Source organism: Haliotis rufescens, unplaced genomic scaffold (genome assembly GCF_023055435.1).
Source record: "Haliotis rufescens isolate VD_foot unplaced genomic scaffold, xgHalRufe1.0.p SCAF_137, whole genome shotgun sequence".
NCBI lineage: Eukaryota > Metazoa > Mollusca > Gastropoda > Lepetellida > Haliotidae > Haliotis > Haliotis rufescens.
In genome coordinates, this window is record NW_025963821.1 from 211,041 (window position 1) to 237,438 (window position 26,398).

Genomic DNA, 26,398 nt, shown 5'->3' on the forward strand with positions numbered 1-26,398 from the left:
TTATGTGCATGTAAAATATGTCTTGGGGTAATGTACAGAGAGGGTGTACAATGTTCTATGTTATACTTGTTGTTGCTAGTCATTTTGAGATACACATGCGCTGTTTAACTAATAGAAGCAAAGGCCACTGGCATTTTTCACAGTCGCAATTATTTCAAGATGTACAGTATTACTCGTATACCAAATGCTCTTAGATATTAGTTGAACCATTTTAAAATACCATGAAAATGCCTACCAAGTGAATGTTATTTTTGGAATGCTTTTCAATATTTGTGCATTTATAGAAGGGGAATATTCATAAATTGTATCACTTATTGTAGCCTAGCTAGAAGCTCAATAAAATATTTTCTTTTAAACAGTTGTTAACTAATGTATTCTTAGTTCAGAACTATCGCAAGGTGCTATGTAATGTTTGTGCTATGTGTTGTGCAATATGTTGTGCAATGTGCTGTGCAATGCGTTGTGCAATGTGTTTTGCAATGTGGTGTGCAATGTGCTGCGCAATCATATTCGCAACATCATCATATTTACTGTTTAAAGTTACCTTTTTGAAGAGAGCTGTACCAGAAAATGTGTATCTATCAAAACATTCAAAGTGACCCCAGCACAATGTCGATGTTGTTCACATCAAGTGCATATTACATCTGGTAGATATGTCAATGTACCGCAAAGTGGTCGATTATGTAAAGGCTGCAATGATGCAAAAATTGAGGTTGAAGATCACTTCCTATTAGTTTGCTCTGCGTACAACATACACGAGAAACATTTTGCCTTCATTCTGACAAGCATGACAGAGAGAAAGGGATATATATATATAGAGAGAGAGAGAGATGAACGCCAGATTTAAAATAGATTACCAACTTTTTTTCAAACACTGCTGTTGATAAGAAGTGAAACTATAAAATACTCCTCTCAAATGAAATGAAAGCGAGAACAGAAAGGAAACGACTTACATGAACATAGACGCTAATCCTGCACGAGACATCCTGAACATGACGTCACATGTGATGCGGTCATGAGTATCGCTTCACACAACGTAACGGTATGTTCGTTTGTAAATCGAACCAATCTAATATATCTTAAATATGAGTAATTCTTCATATATCAACCAACAAGAGTGGTATTCGCGTTTCTTTTGTTCATGAGCAAAGATGACCAACTCTTTTTCGAAACACTACTGTTAATGCAAGGAGGTCAAACTTTAAAATATCCCTCCGAATGGAAGCGAAAACCAGATCAGAAAGAAAACGGCATACTAAAAATATCGATGAATTGCAAATCAATCTAGATACCTCAAATGATATATAAATTTGAAGTGAAATATTGAAGAAACTTAAAGGGCAAACACCGAACTGTGAGAAGTTAATTATATAAAAACAGAAGGAATATTCATGCGATATGGACAGAAAGGACAGACGTCTTATCTTTAGAAAGGATAGAATTACGTCTTATCTTTAGATAGGGTTTATCCAAGCTAGAAACAAGGAATGGAAATACATGTACCCTAACTGAAACAAATGAAAGTGCTCATGCTATCAACCACTAGTTTACCTGGCCAGACTCGATTGTTTACAGCCGCCATAGTATGTCTCTGACAGCAGCGTAACAAGCACACACCGTACTGTAAACCGATAAGACTCTCATCCTGCGCTGATATATAATCTGTGGCCTGCATTTGGTGAGAAGTAGGTTAACCAGAGCGTGAAGTCGTCACTAACACGAGGGGGTTATGAAGAACAGGTAAATGCGTGTTGTGACTCAAACCTTTGTCAAACCATGCTCATTCACCTGAACGAAATTGTGTTTTGATAGAGGCAGTCGACATCACACAATGTATGGATAACGTGAGCTGTCCCAAACCGGAATACAGGGGACGGTTACATACACATGTATCAGACTGGCCTAACGACAACTACCCAGTAAGCATGTACCATCCATGATGCACGGGACGGCTACATACACATGTATCAGACTGGCCTAACGACAACTACCCAGTAAGTATGTACCATCCATGTTGCACGGGACGGCTACATACACATGTATCAGACTGGCCTAACGACAACTACCCAGTAAGTATGTACCATCCATGTTGCACGGGACGGCTACATACACATGTATCAGACTGGCCTAACGACAACTACCCAGTAAGTATGTACCATCCATGTTGCACGGGACGGCTACATACACATGTATCAGACTGGCCTAACGACAACTACCATGTAAGTATGTACCATCCATGTTGCACGGGACGGCTACATACACATGTATCAGACTGGCCTAACTACAACTACCCAGTAAGTATGTACCACCCATGTTGCACGGGACGGCTACATACACATGTATCAGACTGGTCTAACGACAACTACCAAGTAAGTATGTACCATCCATGATGCACGGGACGGCTACATACACATGTATCAGACTGGTCTAACGACAACTACCAAGTAAGTATGTACCATCCTTGTTGCACGGGACGGCTACATACACATGTATCAGACTGGTCTATCGACAACTACCAAGTAACTGTATACCATCCTTGTTGCACGGGACGGCTACATACACGTGTATCAGACTGGTCTTACGACAACTACCCAGTCAGTATGTACCATCCATTATGCACGGGACGGCTAAAAACACATGTATCAGACTGGTCTAACGACAACTACCATGTAAGTGTATACCATCCATGTTGCACGGGACGGCTACATACACATGTATCAGACTGGTCTAACGACAACTACCCAGTCAGTATGTACCATCCATGATGCACGGGACGGCTACATACACATGTATCAGACTGGTCTATCGACAACTACCCAGTAAGTATGTACCATCCATGTTGCACGGGACGGCTACATACACATCTATCAGACTGGTCTAACGACAACTACCAAGTAAGTATGTACCATCCATGTTGCACGGGACGGCTACATACACATGTATCAGACTGGCCTAACGACAACTACCAAGTCAGTGTATACCATCCATGTTGCACGGGACGGCTACATACACATGTATCAGACTGGTCTAACGACAACTACCAAGTAAGTGTATACCATCCTTGTTGCACGGGACGGCTACATACACGTGTATCAGACTGGTCTAACGACAACTACCCAGTCAGTATGTACCATCCATGATGCACGGGACGGCTACATACACATGTATCAGACTGGTCTAACGACAACTACCATGTAAGTGTATACCATCCATGTTGCACGGGACGGCTACATACACATGTATCAGACTGGTCTAACGACAACTACCAAGTAAGTGTATACCATACTTGTTGCACGGGAAGGCTACATACACATGTATCAGACTGGTCTAACGACAACTACCCGGTCAGTATGTACCATCCATGATGCACGGGACGGTTACATACACATGTATCAGACTGGCCTAACGACAACTAGCCAGTCAGTATGTACCATCCATGATGCACGGGACGGCTACATACACATGTATCAGACTGGTCTAACGACAACTACCAAGTAAGTATGTACCATCCATCTTGCACGGGACGGCTACATACACATGTATCAGATTGGTCTAACCACAACTATCCAGTAAGTATGTACCATCCATGTTGCACGGGACGGTTACATACACATGTATCAGACTGGCCTAACGACAACTAGCCAGTCAGTATGTACCATCCATGATGCACGGGACGGCTACATACACATGTATCAGACTGGTCTAACGACAACTACCAAGTAAGTATGTACCATCCATCTTGCACGGGACGGCTACATACACATGTATCAGATTGGTCTAACGACAACTATCCAGTAAGTATGTACCATCCATGTTGCACGGGGCGGCTACACACACATGTAACAGACTGGCCTAACGACAACTACCAAGTAAGTATGTACCATCCATGTTGCACGGGACGGCTACATACACATGTATCAGGCTGGTCTAACGACAACTACCAAGTAAGTGTATACCACCCATGTTGCACGGGACGGCTACATACACATCTATCAGACTGGCCTAACGACAACTACCCAGTAAGTATGTACCATCCATGTTGCACGGGACGGCTACATACACATGTATCAGACTGGCCTAACGACAACTACCCAGTAAGTATGTACCACCCATGTTGCACGGGACGGCTACATACACATGTTTGAGACTGGTCTAACGACAACTACCAAGTAAGTATGTACCATCCATGTTGCGAGGGACGGCTACATACACATGTATCAGACTGGTCTAACGACAACTACCAAGTAAGTGTATACCATCCATGTTGCACGGGACGGCTACATACACATGTATCAGACTGGTCTAACGACAACTACCAAGTAAGTGTATACCATCCATGTTGCACGGGACGGCTACATACACATGTATCAGACTGGTCTAACGACAACTAGCCAGTCAGTATGTACCATCCATGATGCACGGGACGGCTACATACACATGTATCAGACTGGCCTAACGACAACTACCCAGTAAGTATGTACCATCCATGTTGCACGGGACGGCTACATACACATGTATCAGACTGGCCTAACGACAACTACCATGTAAGTATGTACCATCCATGTTGCACGGGACGGCTACATACACATGTATCAGACTGGCCTAACTACAACTACCCAGTAAGTATGTACCACCCATGTTGCACGGGACGGCTACATACACATGTATCAGACTGGTCTAACGACAACTACCAAGTAAGTATGTACCATCCATGATGCACGGGACGGCTACATACACATGTATCAGACTGGTCTAACGACAACTACCAAGTAAGTATGTACCATCCTTGTTGCACGGGACGGCTACATACACATGTATCAGACTGGTCTATCGACAACTACCAAGTAACTGTATACCATCCTTGTTGCACGGGACGGCTACATACACGTGTATCAGACTGGTCTTACGACAACTACCCAGTCAGTATGTACCATCCATTATGCACGGGACGGCTAAAAACACATGTATCAGACTGGTCTAACGACAACTACCATGTAAGTGTATACCATCCATGTTGCACGGGACGGCTACATACACATGTATCAGACTGGTCTAACGACAACTACCCAGTCAGTATGTACCATCCATGATGCACGGGACGGCTACATACACATGTATCAGACTGGTCTATCGACAACTACCCAGTAAGTATGTACCATCCATGTTGCACGGGACGGCTACATACACATCTATCAGACTGGTCTAACGACAACTACCAAGTAAGTATGTACCATCCATGTTGCACGGGACGGCTACATACACATGTATCAGACTGGCCTAACGACAACTACCAAGTCAGTGTATACCATCCATGTTGCACGGGACGGCTACATACACATGTATCAGACTGGTCTAACGACAACTACCAAGTAAGTGTATACCATCCTTGTTGCACGGGACGGCTACATACACGTGTATCAGACTGGTCTAACGACAACTACCCAGTCAGTATGTACCATCCATGATGCACGGGACGGCTACATACACATGTATCAGACTGGTCTAACGACAACTACCATGTAAGTGTATACCATCCATGTTGCACGGGACGGCTACATACACATGTATCAGACTGGTCTAACGACAACTACCAAGTAAGTGTATACCATACTTGTTGCACGGGAAGGCTACATACACATGTATCAGACTGGTCTAACGACAACTACCCGGTCAGTATGTACCATCCATGATGCACGGGACGGTTACATACACATGTATCAGACTGGCCTAACGACAACTAGCCAGTCAGTATGTACCATCCATGATGCACGGGACGGCTACATACACATGTATCAGACTGGTCTAACGACAACTACCAAGTAAGTATGTACCATCCATCTTGCACGGGACGGCTACATACACATGTATCAGATTGGTCTAACCACAACTATCCAGTAAGTATGTACCATCCATGTTGCACGGGACGGTTACATACACATGTATCAGACTGGCCTAACGACAACTAGCCAGTCAGTATGTACCATCCATGATGCACGGGACGGCTACATACACATGTATCAGACTGGTCTAACGACAACTACCAAGTAAGTATGTACCATCCATCTTGCACGGGACGGCTACATACACATGTATCAGATTGGTCTAACGACAACTATCCAGTAAGTATGTACCATCCATGTTGCACGGGGCGGCTACACACACATGTAACAGACTGGCCTAACGACAACTACCAAGTAAGTATGTACCATCCATGTTGCACGGGACGGCTACATACACATGTATCAGACTGGTCTAACGACAACTACCAAGTAAGTGTATACCACCCATGTTGCACGGGACGGCTACATACACATCTATCAGACTGGCCTAACGACAACTACCCAGTAAGTATGTACCATCCATGTTGCACGGGACGGCTACATACACATGTATCAGACTGGCCTAACGACAACTACCCAGTAAGTATGTACCACCCATGTTGCACGGGACGGCTACATACACATGTTTGAGACTGGTCTAACGACAACTACCAAGTAAGTATGTACCATCCATGTTGCGAGGGACGGCTACATACACATGTATCAGACTGGTCTAACGACAACTACCAAGTAAGTGTATACCATCCATGTTGCACGGGACGGCTACATACACATGTATCAGACTGGTCTAACGACAACTACCAAGTAAGTGTATACCATCCATGTTGCACGGGACGGCTACATACACATGTATCAGACTGGTCTAACGACAACTAGCCAGTCAGTATGTACCATCCATGATGCACGGGACGGCTACATACACATGTATCAGACTGGCCTAACGACAACTACCCAGTAAGTATGTACCATCCATGTTGCACGGGACGGCTACATACACATGTATCAGACTGGCCTAACGACAACTACCCAGTAAGTATGTACCACCCATGTTGCACGGGACGGCTACATACACATGTATCAGACTGGCCTAACGACAACTACCAAGTAAGTATGTACCATCCATGATGCACGGGACGGCTACATACACATGTATCAGACTGGTCTAACGACAACTACCAAGTAAGTATGTACCATCCATCTTGCACGGGACGGCTACATACACATGTATCAGACTGGTCTATCGACAACTACCAAGTAACTGTATACCATCCTTGTTGCACGGGACGGCTACATACACATGTATCAGACTGGTCTATCGACAACTACCAAGTAACTGTATACCATCCTTGTTGCACGGGACGGCTACATACACGTGTATCAGACTGGTCTAACGACAACTACCCAGTCAGTATGTACCATCCATGATGCACGGGACGGCTAAAAACACATGTATCAGACTGGTCTAACGACAACTACCATGTAAGTGTATACCATCCATGTTGCACGGGACGGCTACATACATATGTATCAGACTGGTCTAACGACAACTACCCAGTCAGTATGTACCATCCATGATGCACGGGACGGCTACATACACGTGTATGAGACTGGTCTAACGACAACTACCCAGTCAGTATGTACCATCCATGATGCACGGGACGGCTACATACACATGTATCAGACTGGTCTAACGACAACTACCAAGTAAGTGTATACCATACTTGTTGCACGGGACGGCTACATACACATGTATCAGACTGGTCTAACGACAACTACCCGGTCAGTATGTACCATCCATGATGCACGGGACGGTTACATACACATGTATCAGACTGGCCTAACGACAACTAGCCAGTCAGTATGTACCATCCATGATGCACGGGACGGCTACATACACATGTATCAGACTGGTCTAACGACAACTACCAAGTAAGTGTATACCAACCATGTTGCACGGGACGGCTACATACACATGTATCAGACTGGTCTAACGACAACTACCAAGTAAGTGTATACCATCCTTGTCGCACGGGACGGCTACATACACGTGTATCAGACCTTTTTGTGGCTGGTCAACAAAAAAGTTTATATTCTGTCAAAATGTCACTAAAGTGATATTTTATTGATACACGTGTATCAGACCTTTTTGTGGCTGGCCAACAAAAAAGTTTATATTCTGTCAAAATGTCACTAAAGTTATTTTTTATTGACTATGTTTCATATAAAGCAACAATGTCATGTTCTGATACAAAAGAAACCAAGCTAATGTCGGACAGTTTGTTGGTTACATTTTCTGTATTCCTTGCAATGTAAGATATAATTTCGCATACCCTTCGACCTTGACGGCAGCACCCGCTCCTGATCCACAGTAGCTGTGGAGAGATTCGTGGCTGATGCATGAATAAACTATACTATTCTGCTGTTGCTCCTCCTGCAATAGCTGTGAAGAGATTCGTGGTTGATGTATGACTGTCATATAACATCCTATTGTTGCATCTCCTGCAGTAGCAGTGGAGAGTTTCGTGGCGGATGCATGAATGAACTATAATATTCTGCTGTTGCCCCTCCTGCAGTAGCTGTGGGGAACTCTGTGATTGATTGATTGAGGCATGACTGTCATATAACATCCTATTGTTGCCACTCTTGCAGTAGCTGTGGACAGCACCGTGGCTGAAGCTCTGTCCAGGAAGGTCCGTCTGGCCTGTTTCATCACCGCCAGGGAGGTCAACATGGAGACAAAATTGAAGGCCGTCAATGAGACGTGGGGCAAGAGATGTGACAAGATGATGTATGTGATGACAACAAACAAAACAGGGCCGGACATATTAGGAGTGACCATTCCCGACTCCCATCGCACTCTCACAGAGAAAATCGTCCATGCTTTCACACACATGTATAGTACATCACTAGACGAGTATGACTGGTTCCTCAAGGCTGATGATGACACATATGTCATTGTGGAAAATCTCAAATTTCTTCTCGCGCATCTAAACGCCAGCAAACCTGTCTACGTTGGCGACCACTTCGCACCCTTCTCACCTAACGGGTACATGGGTGGTGGTGCGGGGTATGCTGTCAGTAGGGAAGCTCTCCGTCGACTGGTGGAGCAGGGTTACAGAGTGCCAGGTAGATGTCGCCACGCTGGAGGAAGTGAAGACATCGAGACCGGGCGATGCATGTACAAGGTTGCGGTGTCTACATATCTTTCATTAGACAAGTACAACAGATCGACCTTTCATGGTGCAAATCCTGACACATTCCAAGTTGGTGTAGCCAACTTTATCTCCGGGTTTTCTGCCAACAAATACCACTCGGTAAGCTGAGTTTACCTGTTCCTGTTTGGTGAATGGGTAATTTGGTGTAACGCTTCTATGAACAGAATTACAGTTTTCTCCATGGTGTGCATAAAAGGCTTTATTCCCTCTGGCTAAAACAAAACACATACCATTATATGGTGTTGACAGAACTTGGTCTTAGTATCTAGGTCTCATATGTCAAGGGTTCATTCACGAAACGAAAACCTGTATTTATGAAGTAGAACCTCATGAAAAATCCCTGTATTGATTGCAGTTGCTGACTGTTTATATCAACTAGCATAACTGTGTCTGTTAGTTTCAAGTGACTTGTATCTAACGTTTTACATATATAGATATAGATATATACAATCATTTTCTCAGCGTTTCAGATTTAGGGTATAAACTCTAGTATTGGCTTTTCTAGATTTCTAGCATAGTTTTTCCTTGTACTTTATAATTACAGCACGGCGAGACTTCTACAGACAATGTTTATATATTTATAGTTTTTTATATAAAGCGACTTAGAAGCTGTATATTCCCGTTTGGATTCCATGTCAGTCTGAAATGGGAGATCGGGTGGTCAGGTCTGTGACTAGGCAGATTGGGAGTATCGTACAATGGGCGTGTGTCACATACTTCCATGGCCCACTTTCGCTGCTGTAATAGTGCCGCATGCATAAATCAACAAACACATATGTAGTTGAGTTGTTTCAATTTCTGTTCTCGACACAGGGCCCTGAGTGCTGCTCACAGCTGACCATAAGCTTTCACTATGTGAAACCGGAGTTGATGAGAACTCTGGATATGTTCCTCTACCAGATCACTGTGTTTGGTCGGAAGGTGAAATACAAGGAGCTCTGGAATCTGTTTCGAGCCGAGGAGTTTCACATACCACAAGAACGTCGGAGGCGCCCTTACCCAGGGGAGACAATTGAGGAGTACTACAAGAATGCTACAGAGTGGAGACTGAAGAACACAACTATCTATATTCCAGACAAGACGAAACCAAAGAAAAAAACAGGAGCGTGAGTCTGGAGTCAGGAATTGTGTCTTGCTATTTACATGAGCAACTTTTTTTTTTCGCCAATTCGATAAATAAATACATGGATCTTTTCAATACTATGGTATTCAGCCGAATCTAAATTTCAGGCTTGCAATATTTTTATTTTTATATTTTATAAACACTGTGTCATCTGTCAGACTTCGTTATGTGAGGAACATTGTTTTGGAACTGAAACATCCTACAGTGACATGGAAGGAGACATTGAAAGAATACGGGGTATATACTATTGAACTGGGAAATCTATATAATACACACCTGAGAAATTTCATACATACTACATGGGACTTTGAACGATATAAATAAACTTATGACAGTGGTCACCTATCAATCAATCTGTAACATTGTGACACACTGGATAAGAAACACCTAGGTCTATCCTAGATGGACGCAAGTTATTGAAAGCATATGAGTTACAGACGCAGATGAGAGATGTGAAACATACTCAAAGAAGTATTTACTTGGAACGAGTATAACCCATTTAAACATTAATCGATTTCGTTTTCTGTATATCACTATGAGTATGTCACAGTCATACGATTTTTCCAAACCTATGTATTTAAAAAACATATGTAATGGGAAGTGCTTAACTTTTGCCAGGTTTATATATGTATGCATACCTTGTAGATGATAATAAACAACACTACAACAATTATAACTACATCTGGGTGTTTTATCTTTTATGCAACTTTAAACCTAAAATTATTGATTTTGAGTTACGTTTTGGAATGTCAATATTTCTCTAGATTGCACTGGTCTCCGAGCGTCTTGACATGCTTTGCCCTAAGCAATACCAGGATACACATGTGGTTGGATAGACTCCAGGGTTCTTTGGCCATGTAAATCGAAAAACCAAAAATGATTTTCTGTTCATTAAAACAACAATAAATGCATATTTCGCTAATAGTTTTCTGTAGAGCAAAACAGAGTAGCCTATTGCCTCCCTGGCAATATGGAACATGACGTATTCCCATGCTAATGGGAATCGTCAAACATATGACATTTAAAGGAAAAGGGGCATAACTTCCCAACACTGTACACGTATAATCTCAGTATTTTACCATGGATTCCGACACAAATATCAAAGCAAAAGTTATTTACGTGAAGGTTTAGAAATCAGAGTGGGAGAGTGAGTTCAGTTTACTGCTGCTTTTAACAGTATTCCAGTTATATCGCGGCATGTCAGATAAATGTGGGAGGAAAGCCCGAAGTGATACAGGTCTTAGACGTTTACCTTAGAAATCAGAAGATGTTAACCACATCCCTACTCCAAAGAAGAAGAACCTGTTTATGTATCACGTCTAAATATACAACTTCAATGCCAGAGATAAAACACCTACCGAAACAGGCACTTAAGTCATCATAGCGGTGAATATCATATGAATGGATCACAGAAAATCAGTGATGACACCAGGTGTTCGCTAAAAGGGGTAGATATATATCCTGGCCTACTGGTAGCAGGGGGGCTGACCTTTGGCGTTGACGTTAAATATTTACAGAAGCAGAGGAAACAAAAAAAATGATACTCACATTTCCATGGAACAAGTATGAAACATTTCGTTGGATAATCGGTTTCGGTTTCTCTATTTCTAATGCCAAAGTAATACTTTTTTTGAAAATGTGCGTGTTCAGCGAATATATTTTTCAGGGGGAACATTGGGACAAAATATTTTTTTCTGCAGATAAACCCCAGCAACCTTTCCCTCGAACATCAAATTTTAGGTCCCTAACAACAAAAACAAAATTCGCAACAACAGTCCTATATGATATGACGTGTATGCCGTCCACTAACTGTATCGACGTATAGCAACCCTCACTGATTCACATGAACCTTTAACACCACACGTAGCATTCACCCTGTTGTCCATATTCTCCGGGCACGATCATACTGTGGGATAATATTGAGACAAACCTACATGTTCATATTTATTTACAAGACATCCATTTCAGCAATACAAAATGAAAACAATGAATAGAGAGATGTCATGCTTGACGTCATTATGACGTTTCGAAATATGACGCACCATTGATGAGTGGTGACGTCCGCTTGATGAAAACAATGAGTTCGTCAATGGAGGGCCACTGAAAGGACCCGCCTCTCAAAGCCTTGTCTGACAAGGCACACATATAAGTTGTGTACAGTTCTTGATAAATAACTGGTTTAACACCCATATCATGTATCGTACATACAGGCCTTATGATACATCAGGTTTGGAACAAAGACACCAATAATATTAATTCACAGCACCTTATACATCGTTGATACAAATTACCAAAATGTGTGTTATCCAAGACAATGATTCATTGGTCCGTTGATTCACGACTGTTTTGTTCCAATATTCTCTAACACTGCCACTCAGATTGAAACATACAAGTTGTGCACAGTTCTTGATGCACAGCTGGCTTAACACCATATCAGGTATCGTAAATACAGGTATGATGATTCATCAGATTTTGAACCAAAATATCAAATAATAATAATTCATAACCTTAAATATCCTTGACACAAATCACCAAGATGTTTGTTCTCTAAGACTATGATTCATTGGTCTGTTGATCCATGACTGTTTTGTTCAAATATAACCCTCACGTTCATCATCACAACTTGTTGGGTAGGTTCAGTATTCCAGCTATTGGCACTCAGATTGAAACGTTCTCCTCATTTCTTCTCTGTACGGAGATTGTTGCTGACATCGGGTGGTGGGCCAGGCTTAGCTGTAGTAGTCAGCGACTCCTCATATGACGGCGGCATTGGAGGAGTTGTCTGTCCCGCTGCTGCAACAAACAACACTGAAGTACATGGACTTATTTATCCTTCATGCGAAGACACTGTTACATCTCTCTGATCCATGTATTTAGAACGTTCCAGTGATTTAAAACCTCCTGGATACCTTTCACGCATTATGTTTTCACTGTTACAGTGTCAACCATGGAATATTGTACAACTGAGGCAAATTGTAAAACATTTAATGTTTACTGATATTGTAAAAGTAAATGTTTCGGAAATATACTAGTGATCTCCTGACTAATCCATGTCGCAAACGTGACGATCCAAAATATATATGTATTTATGTATGTATTAGTCGCTGATTTACCTTAGCTGCAGCAAAACCTAACATGAACAATGTAAAAGTGGTAAATTTGCTACAGCCACTTGTTTCAGGCATTGTGGCAAATTTATCATAACATGGCTGTTGTGAATGTTTAGAGAAGAAAATGGATTGTGATTTCAGAAAGTGAGCAGCTCATCTTGTTTTTCAAGAGCTGATTTGTTTAATAATAATAAAAAGGCCCATGTGTAAGTTTTACTGATTGTCTCATGCATGCTGTTACGATCTTTGGAAAAAAACACTTAGTTGGACATTTATCTTCTACATTTCAAATATCTGAACAATATATTGAAAAAAAACGAATTAGCGTTGTAACAATGTTTCTATACCACTATTGCTTGATTGCAATAATTTCAATTTATTGGAGTCTGAGCATACATAATTTGACGTGGCATCGACATTTTTTCGACGACTAGGTTACTTCATACTTCACCTACCATTAGCGTCCGGCAGATCGGGATAGAAACCCTGGTTCGGGTAGCCTGCTACTTGTGGATACCCAGCAGACATCCCAGCATAGCCTTGAGGTGGATAGGATGTCATGGTCTGGTAGCTGTAGGGAGGTGGCATTATGCCACCAGGGGGCGCGGCTGTTCCAGGGGGCGGAGCTGCACCAGGGGGCAGGGCTGCTCCACCAGCAGGCATCGTCATCACTCTTCCGGGCGCCATGTTAGATACTGTAACAAAAGTCTGCCCTGTGGAGGTGACAGAGACGTGACCACCAGACCATGGCTGGGTAGTTTTGGCGATGAGACGTCGTTCAGATAAATACTTGTTGTGATCCTTCACCAAACACGGCAGTCGACAGAAGTCCACCAACCACCCAACGCCCAACACTCCAAACGTAAAGAAGTACAAGGCGCCCCATCCTGGTCTGTTCAGGTAGAAATGGTGGAGACCCAGCCACCCGAAGGGGAACCACAGTATATAGACATCATCCAGGTGTTTCCATTCCTTGTCTTCTTCCATTGCTTGGATAGCGTTTGCGCGTTTCACGAGGACGGGGATGCGGAACCAGTCATATACCCAACCCACTCCCATCAGGCCGAAGGTGAAGGTGTACAGTATCCCCCATACGGGCCTGTCCAGGTAGTAGTGATGAAGGCCAAGGATGCCTAAGGGGGATGCGCCGAGGATGTAGGCTGTGCAGGTGCTCTTGCAGGGTTCTGGCTCCCGTGGACACTGGTTGGCTGCCTCCACGAGGGAGGGGATGCGGAACAGATCTACCAGGAAGCCAATGCCACAGAGACCGAAGGTGAGGAGATACAGAACACCCTGGCCCGGCTTGCCCAGGTAGAACAAATGGAAGCCTGCAATAGAGAGACGTTTCTTGAGGACAGGCCCTTAATGGTACTTACAATTTGGCATTACACATACTGTTTTTAAACAATAGCATTGTCGTCTGGATGTCCTGTTGATAATCACAGCAGCAATAATAACAATAATTTGAATTGCGTCAGTTTCCTTTTACCAAGTGATTGCTTGTCTCCAAACATTAGTATTACCACAGACAATGGATCTGTGCATATGCTCTCGATTTTTGATCAGAATACGAGTATTTGATAAAAGAAATGCGTTGTGGGTAACATAAAGCAAATTGTTGCATGGGTTCTCACACAGAAAGCATGTGTATGTGTTAATGTTGTGCAAAAATATACTCCGATAAATAGTAACATCGTAAATATTGATAGAGTGTTGCACACAACGCAAAATCCACTGCCTGGAGCAGAAACACACGAACATGACATACATGTGCAAAGTAGCAATATTCCAGCTATATGAAGGCGGTCTGTACATAATCGAGTCTGGACCAGAGAATCCAGTGATCGACACCAGGAACATGGTACTGGGTACTGGTTTCAATAACACAGGGAAAGGGGGTTCAATCCTCTAAGGCGCTTCAATTCGCCGTGCAGAGTTGCGTCCCTTGTGCACGCCAGGAACCTATGATCATGAATCGGAATTCCTGATCGCCCGGATAATGTTTGTCAGATCCATACCCGTGGTCCTGGGTTTCATCGAAGTGGTAAACGTCTGAGACATGAATCACTTCGGGCTTTCCTCCCACATTAAGCTGACACTGAGTGATATATATGGAATACTGTTATAAGGAGTGTTGTATCGCCTTCTGTGACACGTTTGGACACCGGGGACATGTGAATATCATCTCATGATTGTTTCCAACCTGAAGATAAGTTATTATTATCATGTCTCTTGTCTGTGACACGGTGAGGAAACCGTGTTATCTTGGAAAGCTGACTTAAGCTACCCTGGGCTACGTGAGTCTACACCAAGCGCGTCGTCACCAGATAAGTATGTTGCAGTCCAATACGTGCCGTTGCCAGGAACCGAAACACACAGTAGTAGCTTCACAGGTAATCTTAATCAGGTGATATGTAGGAGAGCCGTTGCAGGATGCTTTACGGCATGGTTGTTTGTTGTTTAACGACGCACTCAGCAATAATCCAGCAACATAATGGCGGTCTGTAAATAATCGAGTCTGGACCTGACAATCCAGTGATTGACATCATGAGCACAATATGGATCGATGACATGCATCAACCAAGTCAGCGAGCCTGACCACCCGATCCCGTTTCTCGCCTTCTACGACAAGCATAGTCGCATTCTAGGGGAAATTTGTATTGCTGAAGACCTATTCTACCCTGGATCTTCACGGGTCATTTACAACATGTGTTAGTAATGTCGAACAACGCAATATATTTATATATTAAAAAAATACACATTACCACGATTGGCGCATAAACTAAGGCATGTTGTTTGACGCCGCTGTTGGCACTAATGCAGTCATACTTGTATGACATGTAGCACCGGTCCACACAATTCCATTTGAACAATCGCCACAGATCGTCAGCCTTATGTTATGCTGTATATCATTATTGTGGTTAATGGTTACAAATGAACACTTGACATTTCACTGGCTAACCGGTCTTCAGGATTGTCTGGTCCAGACTCGATTATTTACAAACCGCCGTCATATTGCAGGAATAATATTGCAGCGTCAAACAACAAACAAAGAAACATAGCAAACAATGCGCCTGTGAGAAGATGAATCTTACCAAGAAGTCCCATAGGAAACCAAAGAACATAGGCGTCACACAGGGTCTTGTCAGGCACGTGATGGGGGTTTTCACTCCTCCTGTTAGCCTCCTTCACCAGGCACGGCAGCCGGAACAGATCCACCACATACCCCACCCCCAACAACCCGAACGTGAAGAAGTACACTACACCGAACCCAGTCCTCCGTAGGTAGAAGTGATGCGCTCCCAGCAAGCCCAACACTACTGCAAGGATGTATGCTTCCACCAATGATTTCTTCGGTCTCTGAACGACAAAATGGTGTGGCGGGTATCTCGGGTGTGCTGGGTCCTGGCCTGTCATGATTCAAGCCGAAATGTGATATACAAATGTGAATATACTCCTTTCAAAGTTTTCCTGATGTTTATCCCTTGTTCCGAAACCGTTCCTCCACTTGTCAATCTTGTCACCTTGCGTGGGTTCGGTCACAACACCAAATGTGCCTACCTGTCGTTCGCGGTGTTATAAGTCCGTCATCGTTATCAGAAGACTACAGTCAGACCCTCCCTCTGTTGTCGCTATATCCTTCCCACGCTTCAGGAAAAACACACACACGGTTCATCTTGCGCTGGTCGAACTGTCACAGAGTAAACGCCGCGTGATCGGTCAAAGGACCCTGAGTGATTGTTTATATTCTGTCATCTACCCTACAGATCAGCCCTGGACAGAGTCAATGGTGTCAGCCCCGCGCGGCTGTGACTCTGGGATATATTTAGCTACGAGGAAGAGCTGAACACCACACCGTGTTTTCGCCTGTACAGTATTTATAAACGCTGATCGTTAATACGTATCCGCTGTGGGTGATACGGGTTTCAATGCTGGAGGTTTGTTGTTTAACGCCGCACTCAGAAATATTTCAGCTTTATGACGGCGGTCTATAAACAATCGAATCCGGACCAGACAGTCCAGTGATTGACATCATGTTTGTTTACTGTTTAACGCTGCACTCAGCAATATTTCAGCTTTATGACGGCGGTCTATAAACAATCGAATTTGGACCAGACAATCCAGTGATTGACATGTTTGTATATTGTTTATCGTCGCACTCAGCAATATTCCAGCTATATGACGGCGATCTATAAACAATCAAATCCGGACCAGACAACCCAGTGATTGACATAATGTTTCAACCCCGCACTCAACAATATTTCAGCTATATGACGGTGGTCTAAATAATTGAATCTGGGCCAGACAATCCAGTGAGTGACATCATGTTTGTTTACTGTTTAACCCCACACTCAGCAATATTCAAGCTATATGACGGCGGTCTATAAATAATCGGGTCTGGACCAGACAATCCAGTGATTGACATCATGTTTGTCTGTTGTTTTAACGCCGCAATCAGCAATATTCCAGCTATGTGACGGCGGTCTGTAAATAATCGAATCTGGACCAGACAAATCAGTGATCATTGATCATGAACATCAATCTCCTAAATCACCCACTCATTTTACTCTACGATAAACAACTCCCACTCGTCGTTTATTTCTCAAACAGTCTCCAGGCTTTCAAAACCCCAACAACCTTGGAGCTGTTGAAACAATATTTCACAAGGCGCGTATTTGAATAACATCGGCCTGTTTGTAGACAAGCGAGCTGGTCATGTGGGTAATCTCTGAATATGATACAGAAGATATTAATGATGACAACATGTTGTGTTGATTGGTCAGATTTGTATTTACTTTGTGTATCGTGATCAGTAAACACAAATGTAGTAAACGGATGCTCAGCAGCCAGTGTATGACAGGAGTGATTGGAAAAAACACTCCAGATTTCTACTTGGTTGTGTGAAAAATGAATTATACTCCACCAGGAAAACGTACGTGTAATGCTGACACGCCAGATCACATATCAACACAATGTAGAATTTAGGTGTCACTCGTGTTCTTACTAAATTAGATATATTGAAATTAAATCATGAAAACACGTATCAAGGAAGTCACAAAAGGTTTGACTGACACACTATTTATAGCACCCGTGAAGATCCGGGTTAAAATCGATCTTCAGCAACCCATGCTTGTCGTCTAACGGGGTCGGTTTGTCAGTCTCCCTGACTTGGTTGATGCATGTCATCGTATCCCAATTATGTAGACTGATGCTCATGAGGTCGTGATTCCGCCGTGATGTTGCTTGAATCATGCCGAGTGCGGCGTCCAACAACAAACAAAATGATGTGAATCACTGGTCTGGTCCAGACTCGATTGAGTGCGGCGTTACACAACAAACAAAAACAAGTCATATGTTCAGGTCCATGTGTTCGGTCAATCTAGGACAGCTTCACATATGTGCAGCATGTGTAAACCAAAAAGAGGTATGAACGTACACATGTGTTGCCATTGTATCTAATCTAACAGATGTACATGCACGTCGTAAGGGAAATAGTGTTATGACATATGTACAAGCACGTCGTCAAATAAATATTGTTATAACAGATGTACAGGGAAATAGTGTTTTGGCAGACATACAGGCACGTCGTAAGGGAAATAGTGTTATGACATATGTACAAGCACGTCATAAGGGAAATAGTGTTATGACAGATGTACAAGCAGGTTGTAAGGGAAATAGTGTTATGACAGATGTACAAACACGTCATAAGGGAAATATTGTTATAACAGATGTACAGGCAGGTCGTAAGGGAAATATTGTTATAACAGATGTACAAGCACATCGTAAGGGAAATATTGTTATAACAGATGTACAGGCACGTCGTAAGGGAAATATTGTTATAACAGATGTACAAGCACATCGTAAGGGAAATATTGTTATAACAGATGTACAGGCACGTCGTAAGGGAAATAGTGTTATGACAGATGTACAAGCACGTCATAAGGGAAACAGTCTTATGACAGATGTACAAGCAGGTTGTAAGGGAAATAGTGTTATGACAGATATACAAGCTCATCGTAAGGGAAATATTGTTATAACAGATGTACAGGCAGGTCGTAAGGGAAATTTTGTTATGACAGGTGTATAGGCACGTCATAGGGACAGATGTACAGGCACGTTGTAAGGGAAATAGTGTTATGACAGATGTACAGGCACGTCGTAAGGGAAATATTGTTATAACAGATATACAAGCACATCGTAAGGGAACTAGTGTTATAACAGATGTACAGGCACGTTGTAGGGGAAATAGTGTTATGACAGATGTACAAGCACGCCATAAGGGAAATATTGTTATTGCAGATATACAAGCACGTCGTAAGGGAAATAGTGTTATGACAGGTGTACAAGCACGTCGTAAGGGAAGTAGTGTTATGACAGATATATAAGCACGTCGTAAGGGAAATGGCGTTAATATATATCTGTGTGGTTTTTTTTTAAATGAAACGGCGAAAGGGCTTATATACATATGTATGGTCAGGATGAATATCGCTTTACTAAATATACATATATGTGATTAATGGAGTTGTAATACATATATACATGTGAGAAATGGGGTTATGATAAATATGCATATATGTGATTAATGGGGTTATGATAAATATGCATATATGTGATTAATGGAGTTATGATAAATATCCGTATATGTGATTTACGGAATTATGATTAATATGCATATATGTGGTTATTGTTATTGTTACGTGTAGTGGGACACTGCGGATATGTTTGCCTGCACTTCAGCCATGGTATTAGTCAGCATTGTAGGCCCCGTGAAGCTGTGACACCCGGATATGTTTGCCTGCACTTCAGCCATGGTATTAGACAGCATTGTAAGCCCCGTGAGGCTGTGACACCCGGATACATTTAGGAAGGAGGAAGAACTGTATGTCATACGATGTTGATAGCCCACACCGACTTTCCTCTAATACGCGACTAGCGTTTTATAAACGTATGTGTTATGGGTGAAACAGGTTCAATCTCGCTGAATTGGTTGAAGCGAGTCATTGTATCGCGGCGTGTCAGCTTAATGTGGGAGGAAAGCCCGAGGTGAAAACTCGGTGAAACCCACGAGCACTGGTATGGTGCTGACAAACCTAGAAACATAATCGCTGCGAACCGGGATTCGAACCCAAAATCATAGGTTTCTTGCGTGCCCAAGGGACGCAACTCTATACTGTTTAAACAGGGATCCAAATGCAGATCTCGTCATCCCGTCTGTGGTAGGGCATAGATGATTTTCTGGACGCTTCACGTTTTCATTGCTTGGGCGACACATACCACTGATGTTACGTATCACTTCTTTCAAATCAGATCCGTGAAGATTCCAGGGTAGAATTGGTCTCCAGCAACCCATGCTTGCCATAAAAGGTGACTATGCTTGTCGTAAAAGGCGACTAATGGGATCGGGTGGTCAGGCTCGCTGAATTGGTTGATGCATGTCATCGATCCCAATTGCGTGGATCGATGCTCATGATATTAATCACTGGATTGTCTGGTCCAGACTCGTTTATTTACAGACCGCCGTTATGAAGCCCGATTATTGCTGAGTGCCAACCAACCAAACAAATCTTTCAGATCATGTTTTGTAAAACAAAATGAGAGATGCTCGACATTAAATTATATTTTTGTGGAAATGGAACAATACACAAATGGAGAGATAGTTTTGAGCACGGTGTGAAAGTGATCACTGCCGCGCAGATCACCATGAACTGACCAGAAAAATTACTTATATTGTGATGGATCAGAAATGGACAAATCCAGCACAGAGTATGTACCTGCTGCTGGATGGAGGGAGACGTTACTTCCTTCATTGAGGAGACACAGACCATGCTTATCAAGCATTTCTTCCAGTACTTATCATTACGTGAATATGAACCCCATTAGGGATTGTGACCATTTATGTCACCCACACTAATAAACGGCTTGGGAAGTCGGTCAATGAGATTATCCAGATCCCTGATTTGGAGAGCAGATGGTGGAGGTATATAAGAGAAGCACAGAGTTATTGCAATATGTAAAGTTATACGTACTGCAACGGCTTGTAGGTTAGTATTTAGGGCAATAGTGTTATGCCGTGTACCCTGTTTCACCAGTAAACTGCCCCCCTCAGAGGCCTTACCATTGGTAATCCTTGCAAACGAACTTAGATAACTTACTGGCGTAAATGAAAAGAATGATCATCTCCAGGAGGTTAAATACCACGGGGTTATAATCATTAATTAGAAGTATTAAGCCCAAACTGTACAACTGATATGAAGATTGTATTTAATTACAACAATCTACCATAGCTACCATGTGCTTTAAAAAGTTACCCGTAGACAAGTTTCACAAATCATAGCATGTAGTATGTCTTCTTATTTCACTTTGTCTTCGCCCATTGTATCTCTTTAGAATACTGGTATTCAACTTATTAATGCATGCATATATTATGTAGTCTATATAGTGAACAACGAAAGTTCCTATGACATTGACTTAGATTTAATGCAAAGATATATTTTTTACCAAATCTGAAACAATTTCGGTTTGCAAAGATAGACTCCTGTAATATTTCTCCTGTAGTGCTCGATTCTTTAATTTGCTAAACTGAAAATGCGTGATTTCATAAAAAAACGTGAACATGCCAAAATGTAAATTTACAAATGAATAGCGTGTGTGTCCACCTCTGGATCGATGCAAGCAACACATCTTCGTCACATGAAATGGACGATGCGTCGCACAAAGTCCTGTGGGTTATCTGTCCATATCTGCTGGAGCATGTTTCGAAGTTCCTAGAGTGTATGTGGAACACGTGGTTGACGTCGAAGGTACCGATCCATCTCATCCCACATGCGCTCGATTGGTGAGAGATCAGGGGAGCGAGCCGGCCAGGGGATGACATTCACGTTGTTTTGTTGAAGATAATCCTGAACAAGTCGAGCAATATGAGGCCGGGCGTTGTCATGTTGAAAGGTTATGCCTGGGCCATGACGACGCAAAAACGGTAGAACAACAGGGCTGATGATCTCGTCGCGGTAGCGCTGACCATTGAGATTTCACTCTATTATTATCAAACGGGTCGTATGTCTTGCTGTAATCCCACCCCATACCAAAACGCTTCCGCCCCCGAACCGATCTTCTTCCATGACACAATGATTGACGTAACGTTCACCTAGACGTCAGTACACTCGAATTCGTCCATCGCTGTGGCTGAGGTGAAAACGAGACTCGTCAGTGAATAGAACTTGTCCCCACTGCATGACCGTCCAGCGTAGACGCTGTCTTCACCACTGTAAACGTGGCTGACGGTGGTTTCCTGTCAAAATCGGACGTCTGGCGGGTCTTCTGGCGACAATCCCTTCACATCTGAGGCGGCGACGTACGGTTTGTGAAGATATTCGTCGAAGGCCAGGGATGGTCCTTGTAGTCACTGTTGTTGGCTGGAATCGATTTCGTAGATGTATTGTTCGAATCAAGTTGTCTTGTCGATTATTGGTTACGCGTGGCCTGCATTTGTCTGTTGCCAACGTTGCCATAAACAACAAGTGGTGTTTCTGTGGACGTTAAATTGTCTTGCATCATCACGTTGACTCGATCCTGCTTCAAGCAAACGCTCATTTTCGGACAGGTGTAGCATTTCTTAATGTTGTATAATTGCGTCATTTTGTTGTTTTTCTGAGTGGTTCTTGTCAGCACGATGCTAAACAACGCATATTGAATCCCATTAACGCACAAAATGAAAAATAAATCTGACAAGACTACTCAAAAAGATTTACTTTTTCTTACCATAGAGTTATTGGCGTAAGACTACTGAGTTTACTCCGCAAGAGAAGTTGTTTTCAAGTATAACATATTTTATCGAATGTGTGTCTTGGCGATTTGGCGGGCGCTACAATCAAAACCTCTGTGCAGATTATCGTAATGTCAATGTCGCTGATTGACAGATGTAAGATATGTAAAGACACTTATGTCCGTTAATATAAATGTGGTACAAATTAGAGGCAGGAAGTTCACGATCACCACCAAGTCCAAAGTGATCGACAGGGAACGTTCGCATCCTGGCTGTGCCGCGATTTATTGACTACCATTTGTCCTATACATGTACGCCCGTTTTGACAAAAAACTGTTCATGTTTTTTTTATGTGGAATTACTATTAGTTTCATGTTTATGATCTAACTACCTGACACCGTGTAAATGAGTTTCCAAAACCATTTCATGTTTTGTCGAAAAAAGACATTTTACAAATTTCCACAACATCTAAATGCTAGTCGACGCCATAATGTCAACAAATTGTGTCAACGTCCGTTTCATATGTGGTAACTCGGCCCCAGTTTCTGTCAATGAAACACGCGGTAGAGAAATAATACAACCACTATACACATCTACTTAACTCGATGACAACTATAGTTGACGAGTTAACCAGTTATGGACTGAATGTCACTGTAAAGTTGGATTTGCTTTTCTTTTCTTTGAAACCGGGATAATGGCGTTACGATTGCTTTGCTGAAATAGTAAATATCGTTTGTCTAATGTACATGGAATATGTTTGATTGTGCAAGATAATAAAAGATAACTATTTATGAATGTTTATACGATGTAACATAAAATATCCTGCAAAAATGGAATATGTTGTCATAACACAATATGGTTCACATTTCCAACATTTTGCATTTGGTATGAAATCAAATGAAGATTACATTTACATATTATTGATGTTAATTGAACTCTTGATAACCATATGATATTCTATCGCAAGTCGTTAACATCTTTATGCTGTAGCTGTTGTGTTAGCAAGGAGTAAACACGTTGTTTTTGTTGTTGTTATTTTGCAATGGCGTTTCAATCTCCAATTGTGTTTGTATAAGCGAAGGATTTTACGGCTGTCCTAGATAGGACAGATTAAGAGTGAGTGAGTGAGTGAGTGAGTGAGTGAGTGAGTGAGTGAGAGAGTGAGAGAGTGAGTGAGTGAGTGAGTGAGTGAGTGAGTGAGTGAGTGAGTGAGTGAGTGAGTGCGTGCGTGCGTGCGTGCGTGAGTGAGTAAAATCACTTCGGAGACTCCAGAAAAATGCTGCACACATTCTTCCTATGTAGGAAAACGCTCTAGGCGACTCAATCCTTTTCCCGATTCCAGATCACAATGCTAACTTCAAATCCAATGTTGACCTAAATGCCTGGAGTCATCATTAACGTTAAATAGATGCACATATTTATTTTCCGCAAGGAACGTGCACACTCGCGTGCTCGACGCTGTCATATATAACATTGTCATATGGTTTCTATAACACTCCTTTTTCATCAAAATTATGTAGCTGGTAAGCATACCATCGTTTATGTAGAAAACAAATACAAATTGTGCGCGTGGCATGCATGGCTTCTTTCTGGATAAAAATAAACAGTTTGACAGAACACAGCACATAACACAGCGCAGAACACAGCACAGAACACAGCAAACAGCACACAGCACGCAGATTACTTCACACTGCAAACAACACATGGAAAAACAGAACACATAACACAACGCAGAACACAGAACATGACACACAACACGAAGCACACAGAACACAGAACACAGCAAGCAGCACATGCTACAACACACAGAACACAGAACGCAGCACAGAACTCATCACACAGCACGGAACACAGCACACAGCACAAAATTATGAACAAAGCACAGAACACAGCACACAACACATAACACATCACACAGCATGGAACACGGCACATAACACAGCACACATCACACAGTACGGAACACTGAACACAGAACACAGAACACAGAACATCACGCAACTCAGATCACATCACACAGCACAGCACACATCACGGAACACAGAACACAGAACACAGAACATCACACAACTCAGATCACATCACACAGCACGGAACACAGCACACAGCACGGAACACTGAACACAGAACACAGAACAGCACACAGCTCATATTACATCACACAGCACGGAAAACAGCACACAGCACGGAACATTAACACAGAACACAGAACAGCACACAGCTCAGATCACATCACACAACATAGAACACAGAACACAGTACAGAACACTGAACACAGAACATAGAATAGCACACATCTAATGCCACAGCGAACAGTACAGAACACTAAACATGATGCACATATTTATCTTCCACAATAAACGTGCACACTCGCGCGCTCGACGCTATCACAAATTACAGTCTCACATGTTTTGTTTTTTTCTATAACAAGACCTTTTCATCAAAATTATGTAGCTTGTTAGCATCCTATCGTATGTAGAAAACAAATACATATTGTCTACTGCAGACATAGTAGGTATAGCTATCGTTATAGCTGTAACCAATTTGTTTATATGACCCCCGTCCCCACACACTGTCATTGGTTGTCAAACCATATACATGCATGAACGTTGCATTCACGTGGCGTGCATGGCTCCTTGCTGGATAAAAATAAACACAGCACAGACCACAGCGTGGAACACCAAAAAAGCACACAACACACAGAACAGAGCACGCAGACTACTTCACACAGCTAACAACATGCGATACAGCACAAAGGACACGGAACACAGCATCGAACAAATCATACAACACTCATCACAGAACACAGAACACATCACAGAAGACATAACACAGCACAGCTCAGAACACAGAACACTGAATACTGAACACATCACACAGAATACAGAAGAGCACACAGCTGAGAACACATCACACAGCACAGAACACATAACACAGTACAGAACACAGAACACGGAACAGCACACAGCTCAGAACATATCACACAACTCAGAACACAGTACTCAGCACAGAATACTGAACACAGAACAGCACACAGTTCAGAACACAGCACACAGCTAAGAACGCGGCACACATCACACATAACACAGCACAGAACACTGACCACAGAACAGCACAAAGCTCAGAAAACAGCACACAACACAGAATGCATCACACATCACACATCAATCGGCGCAGAACACTGAACACAGAACAGCACAAAGCTCAGAACACACAACAAAGAACGCAGCACACATCAAACAGTCAAGAACACAACACAGAACACTTAACACAGCAGAGAACACATCAAAGAACACATCAAACAGTCAAGAACACAACGCACATCACACAGCAAAGAACATAGCACA

General features: G+C 42.5%; 2 protein-coding genes across 4 annotated transcripts; one reads left to right on the forward strand and one right to left on the reverse strand.

Moving 5' to 3' along the window:
* The first annotated feature begins 1,478 nt into the window (after positions 1-1,478).
* Positions 1,479-10,442, forward strand: LOC125378969 (glycoprotein-N-acetylgalactosamine 3-beta-galactosyltransferase 1-B-like). Of its 3 annotated transcripts, none has more exons than XM_048394990.1 (3): positions 1,479-1,919; positions 8,490-9,154; positions 9,869-10,442. In XM_048394990.1, exons 2-3 carry the CDS (start codon positions 8,570-8,572, stop codon positions 10,163-10,165), a joined length of 882 nt encoding a protein of 293 aa, XP_048250947.1. In that variant the 5' UTR covers positions 1,479-1,919; positions 8,490-8,569; the 3' UTR covers positions 10,166-10,442. The 3 variants fall into 3 exon arrangements, with proteins under 3 accessions (XP_048250947.1, XP_048250946.1, XP_048250948.1); XM_048394989.1 differs by lacking the exon at positions 1,479-1,919 and adding an exon at positions 6,164-6,344; XM_048394991.1 differs by lacking the exon at positions 1,479-1,919 and adding an exon at positions 6,524-6,869.
* Positions 10,443-12,109: 1,667 nt separating this feature from the next.
* Positions 12,110-17,031, reverse strand: LOC124117629. Its single transcript, XM_048394992.1, has 3 exons — positions 16,384-17,031; positions 13,744-14,616; positions 12,110-12,971 (listed from the first exon to the last, which is right to left on the reverse strand). Exons 1-3 carry the CDS (start codon positions 16,703-16,705, stop codon positions 12,856-12,858), a joined length of 1,311 nt encoding a protein of 436 aa, XP_048250949.1. The 5' UTR covers positions 16,706-17,031; the 3' UTR covers positions 12,110-12,855.
* Between the last annotated feature and the right edge of the window lie 9,367 nt (positions 17,032-26,398).